At 41.6% G+C, this 27937-nt stretch overlaps 1 protein-coding gene across 1 annotated transcript; it reads left to right on the top strand.

Annotated features, from left to right (window-relative positions):
* Window positions 1-272: 272 nt before the first annotated feature.
* On the top strand, window positions 273-26101 carry LOC110497500 (uncharacterized protein C4orf54-like). Its single transcript, XM_021573632.3, has 2 exons — window positions 273-5325; window positions 25964-26101. Exon 1 carries the CDS (start codon window positions 677-679, stop codon window positions 5303-5305), a length of 4629 nt encoding a protein of 1542 aa, XP_021429307.3. The 5' UTR covers window positions 273-676; the 3' UTR covers window positions 5306-5325; window positions 25964-26101.
* Window positions 26102-27937: the final 1836 nt, after the last annotated feature.

Below are 27937 nucleotides of genomic sequence, written 5' to 3'. Positions count from 1 at the left end.
GTTATCTTTTATTTCCTATTTGTTACATATGCAAGTGTTTAAGGCAACACTATAGAGTTTGATTTTTACGTTTTAGTATCTAATAGACTGCATGGGCGCATCAAATATTTACTAGAAAATACAGTAACACGTTGTGCGTAAGTAAATCGCTGTGCGTAATTTATTGTAATTTGGCACAAGATAGATCCTGTTCACGCGCATTCCATGAGGGTCGATAAATCCACATAGTCATTCGTCTCTCTCTCTCTCTCTCTCTCTCTCTCTCTCTCTCACTCACTCGCTCTCTCTCTCTCAACCGCGCAATTGATTGTGCACCGCTACGTTATCAAAGAGAGTAGCATCAAGTAGATTAGCATGTAGACCTAAAATCGCACTCTGTGACGAAGGTTTGACCCCAGCCTTTGCCAATGTAGCTGACATGTCATCCGAAATGTCACTCGAGCGTTAAACAGACAACTGTCGTCGAGTGAAGCGGTGAAGAGCAACAACTCCATGTGCTGATTACGGACGTCGGAATATACAACAGAGAGTGCACTGGGGATTTCGAGGGCGACTAGACGGACCCCCTCTCACTCTCCCTCCCTCATTCCAGTCTCTCCCTCGCGCAAAGTTTTCCGTCCTGTGACAGGATAACATCGCTAACAAAGAGCATTTCTGGCAGTAAGAAACCGCACAAATGGAAGCAGTTGAGAAAACTCTCACTTACCGAGACGACACCGGACCTTATAGAAAGCTGCTTCCTGGAAATGAAGACAAAAACCAGTGCAACACTAAGGCAAAAAGTGACGAATCCAATTATGTTGATTTGGATGATTTACTTGATATGAATTCAGAGTGCACAAAAACTGTTCAAGTGACTTTCACCGGTGACGGTAACCAGCTTGCAGTTTTCAAATGCAACAGTGAAACGTCCGGAGAGAGGAGCCCCGGGGTTCGCGAGATTGATGACAATGTGGATCAAATCTATGAGGAAACATCGAAGGACAGGTGGGCAGATAGGCCTGTCTTGGAAGACCCCCCCATGGACACTTATTTGACAGAATTTAACAGAAATGTGGACTTGGGGAATGACAATACGACAGAATCCCAGAGCGAAATTGTGCCTCGTGATTATAATGTCCCTAGCGAGTGTGAGGAGTTACAATACACAGACATGTATTTGAACAGTAAAACCGAATCGGACGACGGTGAGAGCGTAGTATTGTCAGACCATTGTGCGCCTGATACGGTGATAGACGAATCGCACTACATTACAACGCACGAAATCCAACTGACAGAGCTTGACCATGATGTCGATTATGATTTTGGACGGGGAAACTGTTGGGATATTGAGGACGATAATCTGGTTTATTCATTTGTGGATTATGCCTCTTTTGAAAGCGATGAAACAACGGAGGAAACTTTGATAGGCCTAGTGGATGGTAGGAGCCAGGCGAAAGTAAAAAGCAGCAAGGCGCAATGTAATGTGCACCAACGTGTTTCTGGTTGTGCAGTTGTCAGCACTGAGAGTGAGTTTTGTGACTCTGACAAATGCCCCAGCTCAGATGAAAGCATTTGTAAAAAACAAAACAGTTGTGGGAATTCGGCGGGGCAAATTCAACTGTCAATCAAGACGTCATCAAGAGCAATAAACGACTCTAACAATATCATTGAGAATGAAAACATTTGTTATAATACCAAGCACATGGGAAACAGGAGTCACTTCTTTTTTACAAGCACTGACGCCAGAGCTGAAGCCTTGTGCGATAGATCCCAATATTTTATCCCAGCCCCGGGACGTCAACACTTTGCAACTAAATTAAGAGGGAAAGATGTTAACGAATATTCCAGCGGTGCGTCAAGTTCGATTAGTGAACTGGACGACGCTGATAAAGAAGTGCGTAATTTAACCGCCAAATCATTTAGGAGTTTAGCATGTCCCTATTTCGATGCTATAAATTTGAGCACTTCAAGTGAGTCTTCAATGTCAGAAAATGGGCTTGGCTTAAACAAGTGGTCAGCTTTCGTTGACCTTAAATATGGTAATATGTCACATGGCAGAGAGCAAAATCTAATCGCCCATAAGAGTGCAACTGCAACTTTTGAAATGAACAAGAACGCAGACTATAAGAGTATACATGGTATTGCCATAAGCAACAAGAAAGTACCCCAAACCAAGATGTTTTCTTTGAATACAAAAATATCTAGTCCACAACATGCATCTTCCTCTACCCAAAACGTAGAGCTTACAGGCCCATTTGAACCAGGCAGTGAGGTTATCACTTTGACAAAGACATTGAATTTTCGCTGTAATGTTGAAGCGGGGTCACCTGAACCCGGGAAGTCTCCCAAATATTCAGAAAATGTGTCAGGAGCACGTTCCATGGATGAAGTTACCGGCACCTTGCCAGCCAAGCCAGGATATGAAGTGAGCTACCAACACAGTGACGCGGGTGAAAGCATGGAAGGCACACATAAGAATGCAAGTTTCGCATCAAGTCTCTTAAAAAATGTAATTTCCAAAAAAATGCAATTTGAACAGGAGCGTAAGATGGAGAGGGGGGAGATACGGGACACGCATCCCACGCACTCCCCATGCTTTCAATGCAAGGATCATGATGGGATAAGGGAGAGGGATACAGAGAGAGGCGTGCATAGTCAATCCACAAAATCGGGTTCGGGATACACAAGCAATTCTTCGGATGAACAAGGGGCTGTGGACAGTAGACCTAATTCTTGTGACCCCAAGGAAGAGCGTACAAGAACATTAGCAAGCTTTCAGCCCATAAATGAGGCAAGACTAGATTCTCAAAGGGATGCATGCGAGCCCACAAGAGGATCCCTGAGCCATAGCCAAAACAGCGCATTCAAATCATGGAGGGATGGTGAGCCCCAAGATGAACATGAAATTCGTACCGTTTTAGATGGGACACACTCCACAACAGATAACACGGGGGAAAGGGAGTTAGACACCAGGTCTGTAAGTAGCAAGCTAACTAAATTGTCACACTTGTTTGTTCCAAGTTCCCATCGTCTCCCTAAAGATACGGAATTTAAAGAACAGGTGTCAGACAGTACTTTACTCGGTGCGCAAAAAGAGCAACAGGGGGACAGAGAGAGAACGTTTAGACCTGACAACAATGCAGGAATCGTGAAAGGGTCAAAGGCACCCGAGATAAAAATACGCCTGAGGAGCGTAAAAGAAAACAAATGCAATCCGCTAAATATTGACAACTTGTTAACCCCTAATATAAGTTATCCAATAAAGTCAGCAGGTGACTCCAAATGTCAGGTGCTGCCAGCGTCAGACAGAGTGCCACACTTTACGGTTAGGGATATAAGAGACAATAAGTGCAAGTTTCAGACGCCAATTCATCAGGTAAGAGACGTACGTAAATTGGTCAAGAGTTCATATCGTTTAGTCTCAGTGGATAACAGCGAGAGTAAAGGCGCAGTCGCCCCTGCAACTGCCTCATTACGCGAAGATAATAAAGCTTCTAAGAAACTACCCGGTAAAAAATCGCCTCCCTCTTCAATTGTAATAAAATGTCAGTCTGTAAATACAAATAGCAGTACTAAACAAGGTGTGCTTGTAACCGAGGCTCCAAAGCAGAGACAAATTGAGAACGATAGGTCATCCCCAAAACCATCTCCAGACTGTGCCAAAAATGAACCCACGTCGCTGCACAGGGCGACGGGCAGACCTCCAATTGGCTTCGCTAAACACCCCAACACAGATCAGTCCGAGGCTAAACAGAAGCAGGAAAAAATGGTCGAGGCAGGTGAACGCAAACCGGAGTCGAAAATACCAAAACAGGTGGCGTTAGAGAAACTAAAGGCGGCCGTTAAAACAATGGAACAGCTTTATGTTTTTGACAGAAATGAATGGAAGCGCAAGAGCCAGGCTCCCTGGCCTATTACAGACAGTCATGTTCTGTCACTCATTGCTAAAGAGGAGCATGGTGGCCCGGAGGAGCTAGGTTCAGCAGGTGACAGAGAGAGGCTTATTACAGAGACAAACACAGACAGGTTGCCAGAAACATGCAACATTCAAGAAGAGAAAGGTTGTCTAAGAATAATCCATGTCCCATTCACAAAGAACACATTTAAAACCCAGTCACAACAAAGTAAAATGTTTAGCAACAAAAGTGTGTTTCATTTGGGGAACAGCATTAAGACAGCTGTCAGTAGCAGCAGCTTTGCTAGTAGGAATGGGCCACAACCCTGTTCTCCATCACATGCAACCTCTATGGTGAAAAGCATTAGCACTAAGACCCCGAAAGCTCCACTCTCATTGAAAATATGCCCCTCAAAACGAGCGCTGGAGGACAGGGGAAGGTTCAAAAGCAGCTCCACCACAGAGACAACACCACAGCCCATCAAATCTGGCAACCCAGACTCTGAAAACTACTTAACAATACCTGTAGAAGGCCGGTGTGTCGGTCAAGTGAAACTGCCCATTCAAGAGCAGATATTCCCAAGCAGCCCTGCTGCCAGTCAACCTGGCATCACCGACACCAAGAGATCCGAGCATAATTCTATCCAGTTTCTCAAACGGTCCCCTGTTGTCATGGAGACGCGGCCCCCGGATACCCCCACCATCCCCACTACCGCCACCATCTACCACCACTCTCTACCAGTGGTCAAGCAAGGAGCCCCCCAGCCGCAGGTGTTCTGCTTCTCCCCGTCCATTGCCCCCTTGCCCACAACCCCTTCGGGGGGAAACCCCTTCCAGCCTACCCAGAGGAAGATGCTCTTTGATCCCACCACCGGACAGTACTACCTGGTGGACACTCCGAGTGAGCCAGTCACCCGGCGTCTCTTCGACCCTGAGACGGGCCAGTATGTGGACGTGCCCATGCCTATGCCTATGCCACAGCTGCAGCCAGTGACCCCCATGTCGGTGTCCCCCCTGGCACTGAACACGGGAGGGGTGTACTCACCCAACTACATGATCTACCCGGGGTTCCTCTCACCCATACTTCCTGCACAGACAGTGATGACACCCCAGGTCGCATCCTGCGTGGCATCCCAATTGGACGACGAGAGCGGGAATACTGCTCACAGGAAATACACCCTGGTGCGTGGGGGGGGACAGGAGGGTAACATGCCGGGGGCAGAGAGCCCCTACTACAGTGCTACTGGAGGGTCAGTGCCAGCATCAGTGCCCGTCACCTTGGGCCACCACGTCACCACCCGGGGGAGTGCGGCCTTGTCAGAAGGGAAACCACCGGTCATCAGCATCACGTCCCAGCAACGCCCGAGAATCATTGCACCACCCTCCTTCGATGGGACGACCATGAGCTTTGTGGTGGAGCATCGGTAACCACCAAGGGAATATACACAGTGAGTCACCTTGAGTGTTTCCTTCTCACTCATGCTTGTACCATATCTAAGCTGTACAGTCTGTGGCTGGAATACAACCTTAAATTAATTGTATAAATATTGACAACATGCAAAGACCCCAATCTGTATTGGAATACCACCAAGCATGCCATTAACATGTTTACATAGTGTCTTTGTTTACAATCTACAGCCCCTTTAAAATCCCCTTTTTGACAGCATATACAGCAGGTGAGTATTATCTCTGTATGGCCCTGATTCCGATTTAGGAAATTAAGCCTTTCTTACGCATGCCTTTCCTACGTACTTCTCAGTAGTTGGTATTCAGATTTACTTTATCGTAACGTGCTTTGCAGTTGTGGTTCCCTTGCGCATGCTGAATAAATGTAATTCAACCGCTGAAAACCCTCCGACTTGCTGGCCAACAGATTTTCTCTTGGAGTTTTCATTCAGTAGGGCTTTCAGGTCATTTATCTTAAACCGTCCCTTTAAATACGGTGTTCCTTGTAGTTCGAATTTTGTCGACACTCAATAGAATATCTAGAGATTACGGGTTCAGAATATTACGGATAAATGAAAGAACACCATCTAAATAGGCTATGTGTATTTAGTCTCAGTTTCAGCACCAATTGGTAGATTAAAAAAATACTCTGATCTTTAGATGATTTAGATTTAGGAAAGTATTTATGAATCATAAAAGGCTTGGAGATTCTTTACTCACGAAATAAAGAAAACGATTAAACATGCTCTGCCATTTCCCAACTTCTCAGAGCATTTCTCAGAGCATTGCGTATTATTCTGTATGTAAATCCGAGACACTCCATTCAGTATGATATGTTAACTTTGGTATGGTTGCGTAAGATAGATGGTTAGTTTAGGCAAAAACTAAAGTAGGGTTGTTGGTCGGGGTGGATGGGTGGGCGTATAACTCGAATGTTTAGCAACCCAAAGGACAACTTTAGAATTTTTAACTACTTACTACTTTTTAGCTACCTTGCAACTAATTACCTTACCTAAACCCTAATCTTAACCCTTTTATCTAACCCTTCACCTAACCCCTAACATTTTTAGCTAACCCTATCATTCGTTGTGCAAAGTCGTAAGATATTGTACGTTTTGCAATTCGTCACATATAATACAAATTGTAATTTGCAACATATCATATGGAATGGGTGATGGACATCCACAAATGAATACATACCATATGAAACATTACATATCATACATATCATATGAAATGCTCTGAGACCAAGTTGCATTACCTGGTTGTTAAAATTCTAATAATTTGGCTAATTTAAGTTTATGTGACATAGTGTAGAGAATCATTGTACCATTTAAACCACTTTAAAATATATTTTCCATAACCAAAAATATTGTATTTTCAGCTCTTTGAAACGGGTGTACAAAACCGAAAGAAAAAGACACAAAAACAAAACTTATGAACTGTAAGCATAAGAAATAGCACACATAGAACATGTACCACTTCTTAGACTTGCTTTCAATGAGAATGACAGATCAATAACACACCTGTTTATGTGAATTTGGTCAGGTTGCCCAAAAAGTTACACATTGCAGCTTTAATTCTAAAAATTGCCACATTCAGTTTTTCAACCCATGATAATGTTGAAATATTAGTGTACATAGAATTATAATAGGGAGAATAGTGTACAATAGTAGGCTATTGCCTGCAGTAACCATGGAACTGTGCAATGGCACGGCCAAGTTATAACGAGTGCGCTGAGAGTCGAGAAGCAAGTTCAGTGAGTGTTTTAATAAAATAAACGGAAAATAATACAAAACAAGAAACACACAGCACACAGAGATGAAACAGAAACAATAACACCTGGGGAAGGAACCAAAGGGAGTGACATATATAGGGAATGTAATCAGGGAAGTGATGGAGTCCAGGTGAGTCTGATGACGCGGTGGTGCGCGTTACGATGGTGACAGGTGTGCGCCATAAGGAGCAGCCTGGTGACCTAGAGGCCGGAGAGGGAGCACACGTGACACAAGTATTGCGCAATACTTGTGTTCAAACTGTTACGGCTTGGTCTGTGCTCCATACCATAGTATTTTAATTAGCCTACATGTCTTTTTTTTTTACATTATGAACTGTGACTAACAACCACCCCGCCATGGCGAATGAAGATAAACCAAACAATGTAATTAAATGGAATGATAACGTAGGCTTTACCAACTGAAGGGAACTAACGGTAAATTGGCAGTTGAATATGTGTGGTTATTAGGCCTACTGATGGTTGATACTGACAGTGGCTAAATATTTAACATGATAGAAATAGGAAACAGAGACAGTCAAGGTAGCCTATAATTTAGACATTCATGAGTGCCCATCCCTGAAAGTTAAAAGGCTGTCAAATTTAAATTCTGCATAATGGCCCAGCATTTCATAAACCTTTCTGTGAGAAAGTTGATATGTTTATATGATTCAATTTGCTGCCTTATGACTGGTGTCACATTTGTCTCCAGCGATTATAAGTTAAAATAGATCTAAAACAAGTGTAATTTATATTTACAATTCCCTTATTCAAACGGATTACTTATTTACCAAGCTATATCAAGTTGTAAATTACAGTGCATGGAGAATGCTGTTATTTCTATTGGGAAAAAATCTAGCAGATGCTATTTACACTTGGAACCATCACATTCGCTCGACCTTATTCATGGTTTCCGTGCGCGTAAAGGTGGTGTAATTATGAGAGAATTAAGTCAAGGACAAAATACGATGTATCTGTAGACACAGCTCCGCAACACCTCCATTTCTTAGATCTCCACCCCGAACGAATATCAGGTGAATAGCATTCTATACTCATGCTTAAATTCAAGTTCAGAATATGCATAGAGAGAAAAGTGCATAAAAACGGAATTACGGTACATTTATGCGCACTTAACTCGGGTCGGAATCAGGCCCTATGAGATTTGTATTTTTTTTATAGACCACCTGAGAAATAATGGTTAAGATTTGGTTTGAGATGTATGTTGTGAAATGAAGAAAATTCATAACTTTCAATATGAGCCAATTTACAATTACCAACAAGTGGATTAAAGAGATTGAACGAAATATTAAGCACTTACACATTTGTAACATATTATACGAATTGTAATTCGGGGGGGGGGGGGGGGGGGGGGGTTATTTTTTTACATTTAAATTGTAATTTAAAAAATTGGTAAGTGGGTTTGCGACAATTTTCATAAAGCCTTTCATAAAGAATTTAATTAATGCTCCATTATTGCATTAGTATTAAAAGTGCCACGTCCCCCCTCACCCCCTCCCATCTACTTGGAAATGTAAGATGAATGAGGAATGTTAGAAATAGTATAATGAATGAGGAGACCAGATTGACTTGGCACAAGGAGCATCCTGTTCCCTTGTGATGAATGACGATCTTATTAACCTTTTTTACACTTTTCTAATGATACAAGTCCCCTGAATTGTATTTTGATTTTACGTTGCTGTCTCCAATCAGGCCTTTCAAGTTATCGAGTTTGTTTATTGAAATAAGACACAGACAGGTGAGGAAATGTCAATTGTTTTGGATATATTTGACCCTAGGATCGCTGGAGACAAATGTGTAGCCAGCCATATGGTAGCTAATTGAAGCATATCAACATTTCAACTTTTCCACAGTGAAGTTTATGAAATGCTGGGTTTATTACTGACATTTGGAGACCTAAACTATAGGCTTCTGTAGCCACGCGCAAATTATATTAAAGGGGCAAACCTACCGAGTTGATTTATGATTTCTAGTATGTTTTAATTATATCCCTGGGCTTTTTACTGTATTTTAAAAAAACGGTATCAGGCTAAACAATTAGCCATTTTCGGTAGCCACCATCAGTTATACCCACATACTGTATATTTATAACTGTCACTTTAGTGCTCATTTCCTTACATTTTGCATCATTCCATTACATACTTAGTTTACTTTTCTTTCCTCTGTCACATTTGTGTGGTTGGAACAACCAGGAACTGAGGATCACCCGCAATAGTGGCTCATGTTAGTCTAATGTATTACAAGTTGTGCAGTCATTTAGGACTTGTAGCTCACATATGTAGCAGTTTAAACTTGTAGCCAGCCTGCGCACAGTTCATGACGACTGGACCGTTGTCATCACAGTTCCATGATTAGTGGGTATTATTAGGGTATTATTAGTGCATAAAGGCTTTCCAAACCTGTTTTTTATTATTATTCATGAATATTTTCCTAACGCTAAATAAATAATATACAATATCAGAGTATTTTTAAATCTACCAATTGGTGCAGAAAAATAGACGAATATGCATGTATTTAGGCCTACATGGCTTTCTTTCATTGATTTGATTTATTATTTATTTAACCTTTATTTAACTAGGCAAGTCAGTTAATTAAGAACAAATTCTTATTTACAATGACGGCCTACCCCGGCCAAACCCGGACGACGCTGCGTCACCCTATGGGACTCCCATTCACGGCCAGTTGTGATACAAATCAAATTTGATTGGTCACATACACATGGTTAGCAGATGTTGTTAATGCGAGTGTAGCGAAATGCTTGTGCTTCTAGTTCCTACAGTGCAGTAATATCTAACAAGTAATCTAACAATTCCCCAAGAACTACCTAATACACACATATCTAAAGAGGTGAATGAGAATATGTACATATAAATATATGGATGAGCGAGATGGCCGAGCGGCATAGGCACGGTGCAGTAGATGGTATAAAATACAGTATATACATGTGATATGAGTAATGTAAGATATGTAAAACATATTAGTGACATTATTTAAAGTGTCCAGTGATTGGGTCTCAATGTAGGCAGCAGCCTCTCTGAGTTAGTGATTACTGTTTAGCAGTCTGATGGCCTTGAAATAGAAGCTGTTTTTCAGTCTCTCTGTCCCAGCTTCGATGGACCTGTACTGACCTCGCCTTCTGGATGATAGCGGTGTGAACAGGCAGTGGCTCAGGTGGTTGTTGTCTTTGATGATCTTTTTGGCCTTCCTGTGACATCGGATGCTGTATGTGTCCTGGAGGGCAGGTAGTTTGCCCCCGGTGATGCGTTGTGCAGACTTCACTACCCTCTGGAGAGCCTTACGGTTGTGGGCGGAGCAGTTGCTGTACCAGGCTGTGATACAGCCTGACAGGATGCTCTCGATTGTGAATCTGTAAAAGTTTGTCAGGGTTTTGGGTGACAAGCCAAATTTCTTCAGGCTCCTTCAACCGAAGAGGCGCTGTTGCGCCTTCTTCACCACACTGTCTGTGTGGGTGGACCATTTCAGTACATCTGTGATGTGTATGTCCAGGAACTTAAAACTTTCCACCTTCTCCACTACTGTCCCTTCGATGTGAATAGGGGAGTGCTCCCTCTGCTGTTTCCTGAAGTCCACGATCATCTCCTTTGTTTTGTTGACGTTGAGTGAGAGGTTGTTTTCCTGACACCCCACTCCGAATGCCCTCACCTCCTCCCTGTAGGCTGTCTCGTTGTTGTTGGTGATCAAGCCCACTACTGTTGTGTCGTCTGCAAACTTGATGATTGAGTTGGAGGTGTGCATGTCCACGCAGTCGTGGGTGAACAGGGAGTACGGGAGAGGGCTGAGCACACACTCTTGTGGGGACCCAATGTTGAGGGTCAGCGAAGTGGAATTGTTATTTTCTACCTTCATCACCTGGGGGCGGCTCATCAGAAAGTCCAGGACCCAGTTGCACAGGGCAGGGTTGAGACCCAGGGCCTCCAGCTTGATGATGACCTTGGATGGTACTATGATGTTGAATGCTGAGCTGTAGTCAATGAACAGCATTACATAAGCATTAGTTTTTGTCCAGATGGGATAGGGCAGTGTGCAGTTTGATGGCGATTGCGTCATCTTTGGACCTGTTGGGGCGGTATGCAAACTGAAGTGGGTCTAGGGTGGCGGTGATATGATCCTTGCCTAGTGCTTTAGACTGCTGCGCCACTTGGGATCCCTAATATTCTGAACCGTTTTCTCCATATATTGTAGTATCGTCCGCGGAGAAAATTATAATTAAAGGCACACCAAATTTAAAGGGATGGCTTTAGATAAATGTACTGAAAACCCTATAGGTTCAAAATGTTGGTTGAAAATACACTAGCACTTACGAGCTTAGATGGTTCTCGAATTAATCAGGTCTCTGCATATAAATACTTAGGGACATGTTTGGATGATAAACTGTCTTTTAAAATGCTTGTTGATGAACTTTGTAAACGGCTAAAAATCAAACTAGAATTCCTCTATAGAAACAAACATGCCGTTTGTCCTCTACAAATAGAAGACAAATTGTGCAAGCTACTTTTATGTCTGTTATAGATTATGGGGATATTATTTACATGCATGCTACGGCATCAACACTTAAATCTCTGGATGCTACTTATCATTACGCACTTAGGTTTATTACGGGTGCTAGCTACAGAACTCACCACTGTGTTTTATATCAAAATGTGGGTTGGACTTCGCTGTCCGTGAGACGAGAACAACATGCTCTCGTGTTTGTCTATAAAGCACTTCTGAATAAACTACCTTCTTATTTATCATCACTCATCAATATTAGAATTAGAATTCATAAAACCAGGTCTCAAGCATGGATTACACTTGAGGCCCATGCGATTTCCACAGAGTTGGGTATGGCTGCCTTTTCCTGTTAAGCTCCTTGCCTATGGAATAGCTTGCAGACTAAACTTAAACTTGAGACTCTTGTCCCCCTTGCCCATTTTAAATATTTATTGGAGGATTGTTATTGTGGTATTGCTTGTAACGGTTTCGTGTAATGCAAGTTCTTGTGCTGTTAGGGTAATACCTTTTGTGTTATCTGTGATCGTTTTGTTTGTGTTGTTTAGTGTGTAAAAAATGTGTAAACATGTATACACAGGGCCCAGCTGTAAAAGAGACCTTGGTCTCAGTCTGTGTTCCTTGTTGAAATAAAGGTATAATAATAATACTGAATGAATACTCCACGAGAAAATCTGTTGACCAGCAAGCGGGAGGGTTTTCAGCAGTTGAATTACATTTATTCAGCAAGCGCAGGGGAACCACGCATGCAAAGCCTGTTACTCACCTACATAGGGTAAGTCTGAATACCAACTACTAAGAAGTACATAGGAATGGTGTGCGTAGGGAAGGTGTACATTTCCTACAGTAAGTCTGAATCAGGCCCCAAATGAGTTATCTGGTATTATAGTTTATCAGTGCTTCTAAGTAATCAGTCACAGACTGTACTTTATGGTAGTATTTCCAGTAGTTACCTAGTGTTTACTAGAAGATTATGTAGTAACAATACTTTCTGGTACTTTAAATAAGTATACACAATTGGAAGGCCTACTTGATGTTGCTTGTTTTAGTGAATTCTAAAGAAAGAAAAAATGTATTTCTGTGTAATGTTTTCAGTTTGCCCTATACTTTCGAAGTAACATATTCAGAAAGCATCTCAGAGTAGGAGTGCTGATGTACAATCAGTTTCTAATTTAGATCAAAATGTTTAAAAATTACATTGACTGGGAGGACCTGATCCTAGATCAGCACTCCTACTCTGAGACACATTGTGAAAAAAGGCCACTGTCTGTACCGTTAGATACAGTGCCTTACTACTGTCTCGTTGATGGTAGGTAATGAGTGATAACAGAGATTCCTAAAGGGATAGTTCACCCAAATTACAAAATTACATATTGGTTTCCTTACCATGTAAGCACTCTATGGACAAGGCATGACCATGCTTTGGTTTTGTTTACCTGATCACTGTTTCAAATGCAAAATGCATTTGTGGCCCAAATCCAATGCAAGTCAATAATATCATATTATCATTTTCGCTCTTCATATCCAATCAAGTATTAAAAAATGTATTGTGGAACTCAATTAAGTTACATATAGTTTCAACTGTTTCAACAGAAACTGAACTGATAAATAATCATACAGGATAGCACATTGTATGTCCAGTGTTGGCCCGAAATTATTGGCACCCTTGATAAATATGAGCAAAATTGACTGTATAAAATACATAATTAAATTATGGTACAGTGCCTTGCGAAAGTATTCGGCCCCCTTGAACTTTGCGACCTTTTGCCACATTTCAGGCTTCAAACATAAAGATATAAAACTGTATTGTTTTGTGAAGAATCAACAACAAGTGGGACACAATCATGAAGTGGAACGACATTTATTGGATATTTCAAACTTTTTTAACAAATCAAAAACTGAAAAATTGGGCGTGCAAAATTATTCAGCCCCCTTGAGTTAATACTTTGTAGCGCCACCTTTTGCTGCGATTACAGCTGTAAGTCACTTGGGGTATGTCTCTATCAGTTTTGCACATCGAGAGACTGACATTTTTTCCCATTCCTCCTTGCAAAACAGCTCGAGCTCAGTGAGGTTGGATGGAGAGCATTTGTGAACAGCAGTTTTCAGTTCTTTCCACAATTCTCGATTGGATTCAGGTCTGGACTTTGACTTGGCCATTCTAACACCTGGATATGTTTATTTTTGAACCATTCCATTGTAGATTTTGCTTTATGTTTTGGATCATTGTCTTGTTGGAAGACAAATCTCCGTCCCAGTCTCAGGTCTTTTGCAGACTCCATCAGGTTTTCTTCCAGAATGGTCCTGTATTTGGCTCCATCCATCTTCCCATCAATTTTAACCATCTTCCCTGTCCCTGCTGAAGAAAAGCAGGCCCAAACCATGATGCTTCCACCATCATGTTTGACAGTGGGGATGGTGTGTTCAGCTGTGTTGCTTTTACGCCAAACATAACGTTTTGCATTGTTGCCAAAAAGTTCAATTTTGGTTTCATCTGACCAGAGCACCTTCTTCCACATGTTTGGTGTGTCTCCCAGGTGGCTTGTGGCAAACTTTAAACAACACTTTTTATGGATATCTTTAAGAAATGGCTTTCTTCTTGCCACTCTTCCATAAAGGCCAGATTTGTGCAATATACGACTGATTGTTGTCCTATGGACAGAGTCTCCCACCTCAGCTGTAGATCTCTGCAGTTCATCCAGAGTGATCATGGGCTTCTTGGCTGCATCTCTGATCAGTCTTCTCCTTGTATGAGCTGAAAGTTTAGAGGGACGGCCAGGTCTTGGTAGATTTGCAGTGGTCTGATACTCCTTCCATTTCAATATTATCGCTTGCACAGTGCTCCTTGGGATGTTTAAAGCTTGGGAAATCTTTTTGTATCCAAATACGGCTTTAAACTTCTTCACAACAGTATCTCGGACCTGCCTGGTGTGTTCCTTGTTCTTCATGATGCTCTCTGCGCTTTTAACGGACCTCTGAGACTATCACAGTGCAGGTGCATTTATACGGAGACTTGATTACACACAGGTGGATTGTATTTATCATCATTAGTCATTTAGGTCAACATTGGATCATTCAGAGATCCTCACTGAACTTCTGGAGAGAGTTTGCTGCACTGAAAGTAAAGCGGCTGAATAATTTTGCACGCCCAATTTTTCAGTTTTTGATTTGTTAAAAAAGTTTGAAATATCCAATAAATGTCGTTCCACTTCATGATTGTGTCCCACTTGTTGTTGATTCTTCACAAAAAAATACAGTTTTATATCTTTATGTTTGAAGCCTGAAATGTGGCAAAAGGTCGCAAAGTTCAAGGGGGCCGAATACTTTCGCAAGGCACTGTATACTCCAAAAAATGTTACAATTATATTATTTTATACTAATACAATTTCTCAGAGAACAAGATTTTGTTTAACACGTAATACTTTTTATCTCAAAAAGGTAGGGGTAAAAATGATTGACACCCCTGTTTTCAATGCCTTTCAATACCTCACCTTGTGAGGTTAATGACACTGAGCCTTTTTCTATTGGGATGTATCAAACTGTCGCACGCAACATATACCCATGTTTTCATTGATAAATCAGAGCCATATTAAATTTTGCGGGAATACTAGGCGCACGCAAGGTCCAAGTACACCAAGACAGTCGTGAAGAGGGCATGACAAAACCTATTCCCCCTCAGGAGACTGAAAAGATTTGGCATGAGTCCTCAGATCCTCAAAGGTTCTACAGCTGCACCACTGGTTGCATCACTGCCTGGTATGGCAACTGCTCAACCTCCGACCGCAAGGCACTACAGAGGGTAATGCGTACGGCCCAGTACATCACTGGGTCCAAGCTTCCTGCCATCCAGGACTTCTATACCAGGCGGTGTCAGAGGAAGGCCCTAAAAATTGTCAGACTCCAGCCACCCTAGTCATAGACTGTTCTCTCTGCTACCGCAAGGCAAGCGGTATCGGAGTGCCAAGTCTAGGTCCAAGAGGCTTCTAAACAGCTTCTACCCCCAAGACTCCTAAACATCTAATCAAATGGCTACCCAGACTATTTGCATTGCCCCACCCCCTCTTTTACGCCGCTGCTACTCTCTGTTATTACCTATGCATAGTCACTTTAATAACTCTACCTACATGTATATATTACCTCAATTACCTCGACTAACCGGTGCCCCCACACATTGACTCTGTACCGGTACCCCTTGTATATAGTCTCGCTATTGTTATTTTACTGCTGCTCTTTAATTTCTTGTTCCTTTTATTTCTTATTCTTATTCGTATTTTTTAAACTGCATTGTTGGTTATGGGCTTGTAAGTAAGAATTTCACTGTAAGTTCTGTTGTATTCAGCGCATGTGACTAATACAATTTGATGCAATTTGATTTGATTTAATTTGATTTAGAGTATTTTTTTGTGAGCACACACCTTTGATAAATGAGGCCCCAGGTGTTTACATTTGTTTGATTACATGGAAATAAATATTTTGGCCATGCATCCCAGTGATGGGTTTGGCATCAAAATGAGACTGCATGAGCAGAAAATAACCCATTCCTACTGTAAAATATGGTGGTGGTTCTTTGATGTTATGGGGCTATTTTGCTTCCACTAGTTCTGGGGCACTTGTTAAGGTCAATGGCATCATGCACTTTACCCAGTACCAGGACATTTTAGCCAAAAACCTGGTTGCCTCTGCCAGGAGGCTGAAACTTGGCCGCAAGTGGATCTTCCAGCAATACAATAACCCTAAGCCACATGAAGTACAGTAGGGGTGCTGAGGGTACTGCAGCACCCCCTAATCTTTTTTTAAAATGTTATATATTTTTTAATACAAAAAAAAAATTGTACTTGTTAATCAATCTCTTTCTCTGAGCAATTGTATTCGTATAAAATAATATAATTTCCCAAATATTAAGCATACTTTATAGCTCAGTATCTGAATAGTATTTATTTAATAATAAGTATATGAATAGCCAGATTGCTAAATAGTCAATGAATAGTCAATGAATGGTACCCAAACTATCTCCACAGACTCTATCTCCACTGACTAGCTAACTGCTAGTCCTTGCTAACTGCTTGCTTGCTAACCCGGTCTGCTAACTGCTAGCTTGCCTGCCCGGTCTGCTAACTGCTAACTCTTGCAAACTGCCTGCTTGCTAACCCGGTCTGTTAACTGCTAGCTTGCCCTGGTCTACTAACTGCTAGCCCATGCTAACTGCTTGCTTGCTAACCCAGCCTTCTAACTGCTAGCTTGCCCTGGTCTACTAGCTGCTACTTTGTTTAGCTCCGGCCTACTAACTGTTAGCTTGTTAGCCCCAGCCAGCCCAACCACTCACTGGATCCATATGTTCACTTGGCTACGCATGCCTCTCTCTAATATCAATATGCCTTGTCCATTACTGTCCTGGTTAGTGATTACTGTCTTATTTCACTGTAGAGCCTCTAACCCTGCTGAATATGTCTTAACCAACCATGTTGTTCCACCTCCTACATATGCGATGACATCACCTGGTTTAAACATCTCTAGAGACTATGTCTCTCTCTTCATTACTCAATGCCTAGGTTTACCTACAATGTACTCATATCCTACCTTACCTTTGTCTGTACACTATGCCTTGAATCTATGCTATCGTGCCCAGAAACCTGCTCCTTTTACTCTCTGTTCTGAACGCTAGAGGGCCAGTTCGTATAGTCTTTAGCCGTACCCTTATCCTACTTCTCTGTTCCTCTGGTGATGTGGAGGTTAATCCAGGTCCTGCAATGCCTAGCTCCACTCCCACCCCCCAGGTGCTCTCATTTGTTGACTTTTGTAAACGTAAAAGCCTTGGTTTCATGCATGTTAACATTAGAAGCCTACTCCCCAAGTTTGTTTTACTCACTGCTTTAGCACACTCTGCCAACCCAGATGTCTTAGCCGTGTCCGAATCCTGGCTTAGGAAAACCACCAAAAAACCTGAAATCTCCATTGCTAACTATAACGTTTTCCGCCAAGATAGAACTGCCAAAAGGGGCGGTGTTGCAATTTACTGCAAAGATAGCCTGCAGAGTTCTGTATTACTTTCTAAGTCTGTACCCAAACAATTTGAGCTTCTGCTTCTAAAAATTCACCTTTCCAGAAACAAGTCTCTCACTGTTGCCGCTTGCTATAGACCTCCCTCTGCCCCCAGCTGTGCCCTCGATACTATATGTGAACTGATTTCCCCCCATCTATCTTCTGAGCTCGTGCTACTAGGTGACCTAAACTGGGACATGCTTAACACCCCAGCCATCCTACAAACTAAGCTTGATGCCCTCAATCTCACACAAATTATCAATGAACCTACCAGGTACAACCCCAAATCAGTGAACACGGGCACCCTCATAGATGTCATCCTAACTAATTCGCCCTCCAAATACACCTCTGCTGTTTTCAATCAAGATCTCTGCATCCGTAATGAGTCTGCGACCAAACCACCACCCCTCATCACTGTCAAACGCTCCCTGAAACACTTCTGCGAGCAAGCCTTTCTAATCGACCTGGCCGGGGTATCCTGGAATGACAGTGACCTCATCCCGTCAGTAGATGATGCCTGGCTATTCTTTAAAAGTGCCTTCCTCACCATCTTAAATAAGATTGCCCCTCTCAAAAAATTTAGAACTAGGAATAGATATAGTCCTTGGTTCACGCCAGACCTGTCTGCCCTTGACCAGCACAAAAACATCCTGTGGCATTCTGCATTAGCATCGAATAGCCCCCGTGATATGCAACTTTTCAGGGAAGTTGGGAACAAATATACACAGGCAGTTAGAAAAGCTAAGGCAAGCTTTTTCAAACAGAAATGTGCATCCTGTAGTACTAACTCAAAAAAGTTCTGGGACACTGTAAAGTCCATGGAGAATAAGAGCACCTCCTCCCAGCTGCCCACTGCTCTGAGGCTAGGAAACATTGTCACCACCGATAAATCCGCTATAATTGAGAATTTCAACAAGCATTTCTCTACGACTGGCCATGCTTTCCACATCGCTACCCCTACCCCGGTCAACTGCCCGGCACCCTCCACAGCAACCCGCCAAAGCCCCCACCATTTCCCCTTTACCCAAATCCAGATAGCCAATGTTCTGAAAGAGCTGCAAATCTGGACCCCTACAAATTAGCCGGGCTAGACAATCTGGACCCTCTCTTTCCAAAATTATCTGCAGAAATTTTTGCAACCCCTATTACTAGCCTGTTCAACCTCTCTTTCGTATCGTCTGAGATTCCCAAAGATTGGAAAGCTGCTGCGGTCATCCCCCTCTTCAAAGGGGGTGACACTCTAGACCCAAACTGCTACAGACCTATATCTATCCTACCCTGTCTTTCTAAGGTCTTCGAAAGCCAAGTTAACAGATTACTGACCATTTCGAATCCCACCATACCTTCTCCGCTATGCAATCTGGTTTCAGAGCTGGTCATGGGTGCACCTCAGCCACGCTCAAGGTTCTAAACGTCATCATAACCGCCATCGATAAGAGACATTACTGTGCAGCCGTATTCATCGACCTGGCCAAGGCTTTCGACTCTGTCAATCACAACAATCTTATTGGCAGACTCGACAGCCTTGGTTTCTCAAATGATTGCCTCGCCTGGTTTACCAACTACTTCTCTGATAGAGTTCAGTGTGTCAAATCGGAGGGCCTGTTGTCTGGACCTCTGACAGTCTCTATGGGTGTGCCATAGGGTTCAATTCTCGGGCCGACTCTCTTTTCTGTATACATCAATGATGTTGCTCTTGCTGCTGGTGATTCTCTGATCCACCTCTACGCAGACGACACCATTCTGTATACTTCTGGCCCCTCCCTGGACACTGTGTTAACTAACCTCCAGACGAGCTTCAATGCCATACAACTCTCCTTCCATGGCCTCCAACTGATCTAAAATGCAAGTAAAACTAAATGCATGCTTTTCAATCGATCGCTGCCCGCACCTGCTCCTCCGTCCAGCATCACTACTCTGGACGGCTCTGACTTAGAATACGTGGACAACTACAAATACCTGGGTGTCTGGTTAGACTGTAAACTCTCCTTCCAGACTCACATTAAGCATCTCCAATCCAAAATGAAATCTAGAATTGGCTTCCTATATCGCAACAAAGCATCCTTCACTCATGCTGCCAAACATACCCTCGTAAAACTGACCATCCTACCGATCCTCGACTTCGGTGATGTCATCTATAAAATATCCTCCAACACTCTACTCAACAAACTGGATGCAGTCTATCACAGTGCCGTCCGTTTTGTCACCAAAGCCCCATACACTTCCCACCATTGCGACCTGTACACTCTCGTTGGTTGGCCCTCGCTTCATACTCGTCGCCAAACCCACTGGCTACAGGTTATCCACAAGTCTCTGCTAGGTAAAGCCCCGCCTTATCTCAGCTCACTGGTCACCATAGCAGCACCCACTCGTAGCATGCGCTCCAGCAGGTATATCTCACTGGTCACCCCCAAAGCCAATTCCTCCTTTGGTCGTCTTTCCTTCCAGTTCTCTGCTGCCCATGACTGGAACGAATTGCAAAAATCTCTGAAGCTGGAGACTCACATCTCCCTCACTAGCTTTAAGCACCAGCTGTCAGAGCATTTTACAGATCACTGCACCTGTACTTAGCCTATCTGTAAACAGCCCATCTATCTATCTACCTCATCCCCATACTGGTATTTATTTATTTATTTTGCTCCTTTGCACCTCAGTATCTCTACCTGCACATTCATCTTCTGCCGATCTACCATTCCAGTGTTTAATTGTTTAATTTAATTATTTTTCTTTTGTTCTACTGTATTATTGACTGCATATTTTGTTTGGTCCATGTGTAACTCTGTGTTGTTGTATGTGTCGAATTGCTACGCTTTATCTTGGCCAGGTCGCAGTTGCAAATGAGAACTTGTTCTCAACTAGCCTACCTGGTTAAATAAAGGTGAAATAAAATAAAATATCTTGCACTGACCCTACGCACACTCACTATTTTGACACTCCCACTTAAAGCCAACACACATTCAAATAGACTACGCACACACACATAACACAACACAAACACACATACATACACATTACACACACACTTTTAAAGTCATCATTTGCTGCTGCTACTCTGTTCTTTATTTTACTCTTATTATTATCTATCCTGAGTCGCTTTACCCTGCCTTCATGTACGTATCTACCTCAAATACCTCGTTCCTCTGCACATTGATCTGGTACTGGTACTCCCTGTTTTTAGCTCCATTCTTAAGTATTTTACTGTTATTCCTCGTGTTTGAATTAAAATACTATTTGAATAATTATTTTTCAACTGTGCGTCATTGAGAAGGGCTCGTAAGAAAGCTTCTTTTTTTTTTAAACCTTTAACTAGGCATGTCAGTTAAGAACAAATTCTTATTTTCAATGACGGCCTAGGAACAGTGGGTTAACTGCCTTGTTCAGGGGCAGAATGACAGATTTGTACCTTTTCAGCTCGGGGATTCGATCTTGCGATCTTGAAATTGAAATCTTGAAATTGCGATCTTGCAATTTAACGGTAAAGTCTACACCAGTTGTATTTGGCACAAATAACATTTCGTTTGAATTATTTATTTTATAAAGTCATCTTTATCAATTGTGTCAATCATTTTGGAACACACTGTATGTCCACATACAATCCACTAATGAAAGTCACAGTTCTATAATTGCCATGGCACCTAGTGGCAGCCTAGGCAAAGAGCTCATGTAAATTTTGTACATATTTAATTGTTTTTATGTAAATACTTTTTACAAACTTCATTTTTCAACAGCTAAAAGCATGCAGGTCAAGTCTTGATATCATGAATTGGAATCCTGCCTGTATCTTGATGAAAATCAGCAAGGCCAATAAGCTAGCTAATGCTAGCTCGCAGGTGTATGTTCCATTACAACACCTTTGGGTTGTTTTTCAACAATGGTGACCCAAGAGGAGGCTATGCATGCAGAGTTGACAGGGGGCCAGCTTTTTCATTGCTTAGGGGGTACTTCTGAAGTAAGGAGTGGGCTGTACTCTGTGAGGAGCTCATCACAGAGTCCCAGTAAAGAAGAGCTGCAAAAAGGCTGAGACGCCCTGCCAACAACTCCGGTCCCCACCTCCGCTGACTATCAGATCATCGGATCCTTCCAGATCATCAGATCCTCTCATGACTGCGGCTGTCCATCTTCTGAAGGCTTCAAGAAGCACTCAAACAGACTTGATCTAGCTACTGTTGTATAATTATTTTTAAATTGCTCGTTTATTTTGCTTAACAAGCGTTTTGAGATTCTGTCTGTAATGAAAAGAGTGAGATTATTTTCATTTGTCAAACAGCAGCCAAGCATCAATTTTTTTTTTTTACATTTTATTTTATTTCACCATTATTTAACCAGGTAGGCCATTTGAGAACAAGTTCTCATTTACAACTCCGACCTGGCCAAGATAAAAACAACAAAACAGAGTTACACATAAACAAACATACAGTCAATAACACAATAGAAAAATGTATGTACAGTGTGTGCAAATGTAGAAGATTAGGGAGGTAAGGCCATAGAGGCGAAATAATTACAATTTAGCATTAACACTGGAGTGATGGATGTGCAGATGATGATGTGCAAGTAGAGATACAAAAGAGCAAGAAGATAAAAAACAATATGGGGATGAGGTAGTTGGGTGTGCTATTTACAGATTGGCTGTGTAACAGGTACAGAGATCGGTAAGCTGCTCTGACAGCAGATGCTTAAAGTTAGAGAGGAAGATATAAGTCTCCAGCTTCAGTGATTTTTGAAATTTGTTCCAGTCATTGGCAGCAGAGAACTGGTCGAATAAGATCCTCGATATTTATTGGAAAGGAGCATCAAGATCATCACCTTGCACTTTCACCACCCTGTGAAGTTCATCATCATTTATTTAATCTGTAGCCTAATAAACATTCCCCGAGTCGTAGTCGGAAGACCACACAACATGTCATCGTGTGACTCCAAGTTTACTTCGATATGATGGTTATTATATCAATATTTGCACATAAGAGCGTTTTCATAATGAATTTTACAGACACAAAAAGATCCCACCTTGTCTAGCGTATTTTGTTTTGTCGACATTTGGAAAGTTTATGACAAATTTGCTGTTTCCATCAGGCCTGTCATACATTTTTTTTATCTGGCATGTACTTTACGTGTATAAAAAGGTTGGATGGAAACCTGGTTATTGTGACAAAATACAGCTTAAATGTTGAAAATGTATTTCAGACAATTTTATCACTTACATCTACATTTAACTTAATTACATTTTCGTGGGGGAAATATACTCAAATTGGGGTTCCTCAATACTAAATGTATCATACATGTGAAGGGAGATTTCCATTGGCACTGTCCTTTGTGTATTGACTTTTGTGGATATATTGAAACTCAAAATCAATTCTTCCCTACGCACCCTCCCCTACCCCTTCTGTCCTCATCCTCTCTTTCACACACACACACACACACACACACACACACACACACACACACACACACACACACACACACACACACACACACACACACACACACACACACACACACGTGTCTGTGTACTGGGACGATTGCATGAGGGATACATGTCAGCTGGGTCAATGACTAGGGAGTCAGATGGGGTTGAGTGGTAGCATTGGGCACGGCTGGGATAGCGACGGGAGAGAAAAGGTCAGGCAATGTAAAGTATTTGTTGTGCTGATGCAGGAGGGGGACAGCTGCTGGGAGAGATCAGATGCTGGAGGGGGGGGGGGGGGTAGATTGGTGAGCGAGGCTGCAGCAGGTTCAACTTTTTATAGGTCGCCCCTCTCTCCTAAAAGTGGAGGAGGTGGACCTGACCTCCAGCTCTTACGTAAAGGGGTTACATACTTTTACTACGTTTCACTCTATCTTTTAAGGGTCCCACTTTACATTGTTGCTCTTATTCCTGTATAATAACACCACACTGAACCTCACACCCAATATTTTGACCATGTCCACTTTCGCAATGATGGCGCTGTGAATTAAAGGTTAACACTTTATATGAAATGTTAGACCTATTTAATAACGATGTAATTACTCAAGTAATAACGTTGTGTTATCTTATATTATAAGTTAATATAGTAGTTGCTTTGTAATTGCATGGTTATGAAGTTAAATGACTATTGATAATGAATGACAAAAGTTGCTGAACTTGCTATCAGAAGGCAACTACTAAATAACTTTCATATGGGTGGGTCTAATCCTGAATGCTGATTGGTTAAAACTACATTCCAGCCAGTGTCTATTCCACAAGTTACCACCAGCTAAATCTATGACGTTAAAATGCCTCTTCCATCTTTTATTTAACCTTTATTTAACTAGGCAAGTCAGTTAAGAACAAATTTGTATAAAACTTGCTGTCTTTGACATTTGCAACATATCAAAATTCAAATTCGATCTCCAGCTGTCCCATAGTAATGAACTTGTCGTGACGAGACAGACAGGCAGGCAGCTTTTCTCAGCCAGTCGAAATCATGAATCAGTATCATTTTTATGGATATATACAAAGAACAGTCAATAGAAAACAGGTCAAACGAAATGAAGTGTAGCTAGTTTGCAGTCTTTTCAGCGAACCGAAGTGATTGTGCTTGCTGTGTTGTTGGCTAGCTCCTCTGAACAGTGTCCTGACGAGAGAGCATTTTTTTCTATGCCAAGTGAAATCGTGCATCATTAGCCCATTGTTATGGATGTATCCAAACAAATGTCACTAGAAAACAGCTTAAACAAATGCAGCTACCTTGTTATTCTGGCCACACTGTTTGACATGACTGTAAGTCAGCTGTAGTTGGCTAGCTAGCAAGAAAATAATAAGAACGTTGCCAGCCAGTATGGCAATAGAACGACTGGGTCGCGTCTATAGTTACAGAACAAAAATACTTAATGACTGGGTCGTGTCTCCGGCAACCGAACTGATAGAAAAACGACCAGCCCGCTTGGGAATCAACCCTAGATATGTGTCAGCACAATATCTTGTGGAAGGATGAAATAGTATGATTTAAAATAATTAAAATAACTTTTAAAATGAAAATATGTAAATAAATGTTTTGAATATGTTGGTAACCTGTTGATTAAAAGTGATAATTCCCACAAAGACTTTGTCTCGGGCCTAACAACACCCGTGCCAATATATCCTCCAAACACTGGCTTCGAGGGCATTATCACTTAAATAACAGCATGCTAGTACGATGTCATTGCTGTAGCATGATGTACAACAGAAGTGGATCCCAACCTTTTTCAGTTACTGTACCACTAACTTAATTTTGCTCTGCCGGGAGTACCCTAGAAGTACCCCCTCTTGTGCATTTGACCAGTAGGCCTATGGTCTCCTGAGTCTTCTCAAGTACCCCCTGTGGTTAGGCCAAATACCCCCAGGGGTCCTAGTACCTGTTAAGGTTTTCTTCCGTCGAAGGAGAGGAGGACCAAAATGCAGCGTGGTTATCTCAATACATCTTTAATAAAGATAATAACGAACAATACAAAACGTACCGTGAAAAACCAAAACAGCCCTATCTGGTGCAAACAAACACAGAGACAGGAACAATCACCCACGAAACACTCAAAGAATATGGCTGCATAAATATGGTTCCCAATCAGAGACAACGATAAACACCTGCCTCTGATTGAGAACCACTCCAGGCAACCATAGACTTTCCTAGACTACTATACTATACCACAATCCCATAACCTACAAAAAAAGCCTAGACAAAACACACCACATAAATAACCATGTCACACCCTGGCCTGACCAAAATAATAAAGAAAACACAAAATACTAAGACCAGGGCGTGACTTCATAAAGGGCATCCCTAAAGCTAACATAGTGGTGTCCTATCTCTTTATCAATACAATTAAATAATGAACCTTGTCCAAGCCAGAAAAGCCCATAGGACAGGAGCCTATCTCCTGTTTCTGTAGCGTGAGGTAGCTTGGTGTACACCTGGACAGGATGCCAGTATATCACCGGGCCTCACCCCCAATCCATCTACTTAATGCCGAGTGCCAAGCATCGGGTCCCATTTTTTGAGTCTTTGCTATGAATCACTGGGATTGAACCCCCAACCTTCCAATGTCAGGGAAGACACTCTAAACACAAGGCCACTGAATTAGCCTCTGAACACAATTTATTGAGTAATTAGTATCACACAGGTATAATAGTTAATGTGAGTGTTTAATTTACTGCACCATTGTTGCAAAAGTGGATGTGGTCAAAATATTGGGTGTGAGGTTCGCCAAGAAAATAAAAACAAATTCAAGCCTTTTCAAATGAACCCTTATCATGATTAAGTTTTATTGCATGTGTCCTGACCCCCATCCTTTGTTGTTTTTCTACACAGGAGTGCTTCTTGAGGAGCCTGTCCTGTGATAAGTAGATGTTTCATGGTAATCTTCTCACACCCTTCTTCGCACCCAGTCCACCAAATTCCACCTGAACCCACAATGTTTCCAAGCCCAACCACCTGCCACCATCACCGCCCCATCCAACCCTATCCTGCCGGTGGTCTTTGCAGCACGTCTGTATCTGTAAAGCTATGCTTCATGCCTACCACTTGTTTGTAAGGTAGCTAATTGCTTTGTAAAAGTGCTTTCAGATCTGTATTTAGATTACAGAACATTCATTTTGTTCAAAAGCAATTGGATTCAGGCACTGCAATATTGTGATTCAAAAGGAAATAATGTAGACTGTTTTCCAATTAAGATTCTATAAAAGTTACACACGTGCGCGTGTGCGTGCGCGAGTGTGATTGTCCCAACAAAAATATTTAATCAGTAGACGTACAATAGACCCTATTACACCATACATTGGGAAACATTTGCATTTGCAGGGGGGTTAATTCTAATTCAATGCATCATATAGATTGAAAATCCAATCCAGGAATTATTTTTAATGAGGGAGTTTTTTATTCTCTAAACTGAGGCGTTTCCTTTTTCTCTTGGCTCTTTGGTGACCTGGAGAAGTAGTAACAAGATCACACTTCTAGCTGCACCCTTTGTTTCCTCCTTTTGCAGCTAATAGCCACACAGTTATTGGATTGTATGATTTGATGTGCTTTTACATGACATTCGTATGGCACTCTCCTTGTATGCAAATACTATGATGATAGACTTAAGAGAAACACACTAAGTGTGTTGCTGAGAAAAGCTGGAGCCCTGGGACCTGCCACATATTTAGTGGTTGTTTAGAGTCAGAGGTTGGCTATATAGTATATTTGGGGCAAATGTTTCCCAAGTTGCTTTACTGTAGGCTTAGGGGAGCCAGCTATAGTTGAGACATTTTATGGGATAACCTCCTCTATAGGTTTTGGCTAACTTTTACACTCACGTGTAAAAGGACAATGACATGGGTTAGGGTTAGTGTGTGTATGTACTGTATGTGTTTAGTAATTGTGAGGTATTATGCATTATGTGAACAGACAACAGGCTAGCGTGTTACAGAAGAACTCAGATAAATTAGAAATGCATCAGTCGATCATTCATTCATACATAAGCATTTTTTATTTAAGATTTCACAATGTTTTGGGTGGTTACCTACTTGTAGACAGGAACAGGAACAGGAACGGGAAAGGAATTGTCTTTCCCTTTGATCCTTTTCTTAAATGGCAATTGTTTAAAAAATAGTGGATACTGCTATTTCATGCCCATTCTGAATACCAATTGTAAAAAATGCTTATATTCATATTCAATCAGGACCAGGGTTGGGGTGAATTCAAATTTGAATTCAGTCATTTCAGGTTATGATTTGAAATCAAATTAATTCATTGAAAATTGCTCATTATTAAAACAAATTGGTATGTGGACTTTTACATTTATTAATACAATTTCAGCTCACACCAGGGATGAATGAGCTAACATGAAATTGACTCCAAATTTAAAAAAATATACTAATCTCTTTCTTTCCTTTTGAACAATTTTGCAGTGCAACAATAGACACTCACGCTTAGAGCAATGGTGCTTTCTTCAGTTTTTATTTAATTTTTTAAGTTCCATGTTTGAATATGCATATTGTAGGTTGCTGTTTTTCTTGTTTTACACATTAGAAAATGCATTAAAAGGTATTTTCAGCTGCTGGTCAGTCTTTGAACCTGAAAAATATATTTGAGTTTTCTGTCTGTGACAACGCACTGTATAAAAAAGTAACCTGTGAGTTGATTCCACTGTGGAAGAAAGTATAGTCACAGTACAACCCACTGGGCCATGGATCTATAACATTAAAAAAATGTTCACCTGTTACAAAAGGGTGGATTAAATTGACTAACGGTATTTCACCTTTATCATGCAAACATTTGGATTCAAACGTCAAACATGATAAC

Source organism: Oncorhynchus mykiss, chromosome 19, assembly GCF_057628025.1.
Source record: "Oncorhynchus mykiss isolate SJ-2025 chromosome 19, ASM5762802v1, whole genome shotgun sequence".
NCBI lineage: Eukaryota > Metazoa > Chordata > Actinopteri > Salmoniformes > Salmonidae > Oncorhynchus > Oncorhynchus mykiss.
This window is presented reverse-complemented; position numbering and strand designations above follow the sequence as displayed.

Bases quoted from the DNA above. Each gene is read 5' to 3' on its own strand.
- LOC110497500 (XM_021573632.3), top strand. From the start codon at position 677: ATGGAAGCAGTTGAGAAAACTCTCACTTACCGAGACGACACCGGACCT.